This window comes from Capsicum annuum, chromosome 1 (assembly GCF_002878395.1).
Source record: "Capsicum annuum cultivar UCD-10X-F1 chromosome 1, UCD10Xv1.1, whole genome shotgun sequence".
NCBI lineage: Eukaryota > Viridiplantae > Streptophyta > Magnoliopsida > Solanales > Solanaceae > Capsicum > Capsicum annuum.
The window spans coordinates 11,666,863-11,671,126 of NC_061111.1; the positions used below are offsets into that span (position 1 = coordinate 11,666,863).

The following is a 4,264-nucleotide window of genomic DNA, read 5'->3' on the forward strand; positions in this document are numbered from 1 at the left end:
TATTCCAAGACTTCTCATCTAGTAGCAGAAGTACTCGCCTCTAAACCAACATCACATCTCCAACCATGCTAAAATTCTGCACAATAGTATGCCAATTTATACTTGGTCGTTGGCCTCTCGGCTATCATTCGACCTACTGTATCACTCATACCTGATATTTGCACAGTAACTGGTGCATGGCTCAAATTGCATGCATAACATGGCATTGGCTGCATCAGCTTACTGTTGCTCAGTTCCTTCAGGATTCGGACCTACAAGGAAAAGACACAAAACCAATATCTTTAACTCTTCCATTGCTTTCTCCACACGAACTTATCAACAACCCAGACAGAACGTCTTCTATAATGGAACATACTAAGATGGGATCCCAACATTCAGATCCAACACAACTCCAAAGCACCTTATCAGGATGTAAAAGCTCGGACAGGAACGCCCACTTTAGAGTCCTGCCGTTCTTTTAAACTAACTTCATTATGCAACAGTCATTGTCAAAACTCTTTGACAAGTTGATACTTGACACTATTTAGCTAAAAATACTCGCGCACAGCTTTATTCAGTATTTGAATCATCCATAGAACTAGAGTCTCACATCTCCATAAACTTTTATTTGCGCTGCCTCAATACTCACAGTTGAGGCAATTAAACCAAAAATTAAAAGAATACCAAGCAAGAGAAGAAAAATTTTCGACTCAAAGTCTTCAACTTAAATACTTTAAAACAAGAGTGCCTACAAGCTACGAGTATTGCCAACTAAGAAGTTAACACCTAAACCAATCTTATTAAGATCAACCCAACAAATAGAACTATAACTAACCCACCCAACTACAGAACATTTTCATATATTAACAGGAAACATATCATGTGAATGCACCCAACTAAACTGCATGGATTGGACTGTGGCTAGAGTTCATGCCTGAGCTACCAGATGACGGATTAGCATGGAAAGCTGACTGCCTGGAGGAGCCTTCTACCAGCTTTAGTGAAAGAGAAGGTGGCTTGGCATTACCAATGGATTCACCTAAACTTAGCTTTGACATACCAACCAGCTCATCAACATTAATTGGACTCTTTGAATGAACCGCTGTTGGCTTCAGAACTTCATGGGTCTCTGCCTTTGCTGGCTCTGCAGTGTAACCTGGCCAACATGGATAAGGCATTGGGAAAAATGGAGCAACATAAGCAGGATATACGAGTGGATGAGGGTACTGTGAACTCTCAGGTATAGGAAGAGAATGTTCCCCATCGATGGAGTTGGCAGAAGCTGCTGAACCCATTGATTCACATTCTTCATCCACAACAGGAGTAGGAGGCAGCGGATTGTTGCTTTGCATCTCGGCTTGTGGATCTTCAGCGAGGAAATCCCTTGACACCATTGGAGTGTCCCCTGACTACGGTATTAACAACAACAAAAAAAAAACATTACAAGTAAATCCACTGGAAACGTATTCAGACCAAAAGTATGATGATATAACCTATAGGCATGTGCATCTTTGACCTGGCAGATGATTGCAATACGGAACAGAATTAAACATCTAGTTGATAAAGTTTGCAATATAACTATAGTAATAGAGAGTCATTATTGATGTCCTAGAATAAGGAGAATAACATAGAACAAAAGACAACACCTTTCATGAAAGATAACAAGTTTACAATTTCATGGTGACAATTAGGTCGATAAAACATAATGAGGCACATTATAATCATCTACAAGTGAGAATTTACTTACTTCATCAGCAACAATATCAAACAGACTGGAGCGTCTTTTTCTCCTTGACATATTGCTTTGCCTAATGAAATATTTCTGGGCGTGGCTTGCAACCTGGGTGGGTGTTCTAGTAATTACATAGTTACGAGCAATTCCACGCCAATCACCTTTACCAAGCTTTTGCAAACCAAGTAGAAACATCCTATGCTCCTCCTCAGTCCAGGGAACCCCTGCAATTAAGTTTGAAGTAATTTCAAGATACAAATTGCAAGAAAACCTATTGTAATATAAATCCTCAGAATCAATATGAACAATTTTATCAACTCACTCCGGAAAAACAGTAACCAACGTAAAGATGAAAAATCTAACAAATTAAAAATCAATTTTTTCCACAACGAGAAGTGCTACTGTAAATGATGAAGAGTAGCAGATCAAGAAAATTTTATACAACTCAGCATGAAAATCAGGGCGCTCTCTACCCCTCTGTCTCATTAGAAATGAGAACAGACTGTTAAGAACGGACAAATCTCCGCCTGTTATCACATTCTAAAAGACATCAGAAGAGAGAAAAAAATTGCAAGGAGCTTAAGCGTTATGTCAACGAAATTTAAAGTGTCAGAACAGCTCAAATGGATATCCAAGAAATCATTGAAACAACACCAGCTGACAGTAAATTACAGTATCAAGCAACTCATGTAAAGCCTTACGATCAGTCATTCGTATGCTATGGCTGATCAATGAGGAAAGAGGAATGGACTTAGAAAAAATAACTTGATTCTCAAACTAATAATTGCATCCTTACCACGAGTGATTAGATGTGTTTAAATTAAACTTCATCATAACCAATGTACACATCCAAACCTCATAGGGATGTATTTAGTCAACAAATAACGACGACATACCCAATGAAATCCACAACTGGGGATGAGGGGTATAAAGTCAACAGTACAATATACAAAAATTCCTTGTTTACACATTTCAATTTGATTGAATTACTAGTGGACAACAAATTGTATGGAGAAGAAAGATCCACTTTTGCCAAACAGAAAGCTCCCAAGATCTTTTGTTTTCTTCAGTACTTACCAAATTACAGATTATAATAATCAACTTGAAAAACTTGTTCATAATATCTCTTTACATTCATCTACAAAAACAATAGCACCAAATAAAATGGACAGTGCAATGCACTAAAGCTAACGCTATGCACGGGTCTTGGAAAGAGCCGGACCACAAGGGTCTATTTTTTGCAGCCTTATTCTGCATCCTGAGCCCGTGACCAAATACTGTACCTTATACTTTAAAATGTAAACTTCAACCACAATTCATCATCATCATCAACAACAACATACCCGGTGTATTCCCAGAAAGTAGGGTCCGGAGAGGTAAAGTATAGGCCGTCCATACCACTACCTCATATGAAGTAGAGACATTGTTTCCGAAAGACCCCGGCTCAAAACAGATACCAGTATAACAAACAAAAAATTTCCAAAATTTATAAACCTCAAATTTCCAAACATTTAACACAACCAAGAACCAAAAAAAAAAATGCAATTTTCACACATACACAAAAATCAAAAAACTTATCAAAACATCAAAAAAACAAACCTTTCTTCCTTTCACGGCTAGAAGAAGAACCAGCAACAAAATCTTCCGAACCATAACCATCAGCAGCAGCACCACCAACAGCAGGATGATCAGGTGTATCACCAGGTGAATCATGAACAACACCATTTAGACCAGTACTACTACCACCTCCCCCTCCACCACAACCACCAAAATGAGTCAAATTACCCATACTAGCACTTTTTCTAATCAACCCATCAGTCAATCTAACTCCAAACAACTTAACACCTCTATTAGGACAAGTTCTTGAGTTATGCCCATTAGTACTGCAATGTGAACATCTTCGGGTCATGGCTAAAAAACTCGAATTCCAATCACAACCCGGATAAAACCCGATCCAAAAAAAAAAAAAAAAAAACAAGATCCAAATCCAAATGGGTATTTTTTCACATGATCCAAGAAAACAACAACAACAAAATCAAGAACACAAAATTCTTGGGGAGTGGGGGGTGTATGATTGAACTTTTTGTTTTTGTTGCTATAATCGAAACTACATAGATATAGATATAGTGAGAGAAAGCTGAAAATTTTGAGGGAAAAAAAATGCTTACAGAGAGAGAAAGGAAGAAGGACAAGACAATATGAGAAAAAAATACTTAGGTTTAAGGTAGAGATAAGGAACACCACTTGGTGTAAGGTTGAGGTGGCAATATGGTAATTATGGGAGAGTAGGTGGCTTCATTTTTGGGTAATATAGGAATTTTATTTATTTTTAATAGATTTAGATAATCTAGTTTAATTTTATATTCCAACTAGTGGAGACACATGTTTTGTGAAAAATCTAGCATTTTTTATTTTATTTCTAAATAAAATCTTATTTGTTTGTTTTATTTTTTTTCTTTATTACTGTAGTTTTTATAAAAAAAAAATTATATGACATATTTAAGACTACAAGATTAATATTACAGTATATTTTGGTATATTACTTATTTTTAG

General features: G+C 36.7%; 1 protein-coding gene across 1 annotated transcript; it reads right to left on the reverse strand.

The window, feature by feature from the left end:
• Positions 1–681: 681 nt before the first annotated feature.
• LOC107868015 (transcription factor MYBS3) lies at positions 682–3,987 on the reverse strand. Its single transcript, XM_016714558.2, has 3 exons — positions 3,311–3,987; positions 1,727–1,935; positions 682–1,388 (listed from the first exon to the last, which is right to left on the reverse strand). Exons 1-3 carry the CDS (start codon positions 3,618–3,620, stop codon positions 876–878), a joined length of 1,032 nt encoding a protein of 343 aa, XP_016570044.2. The 5' UTR covers positions 3,621–3,987; the 3' UTR covers positions 682–875.
• Positions 3,988–4,264: the final 277 nt, after the last annotated feature.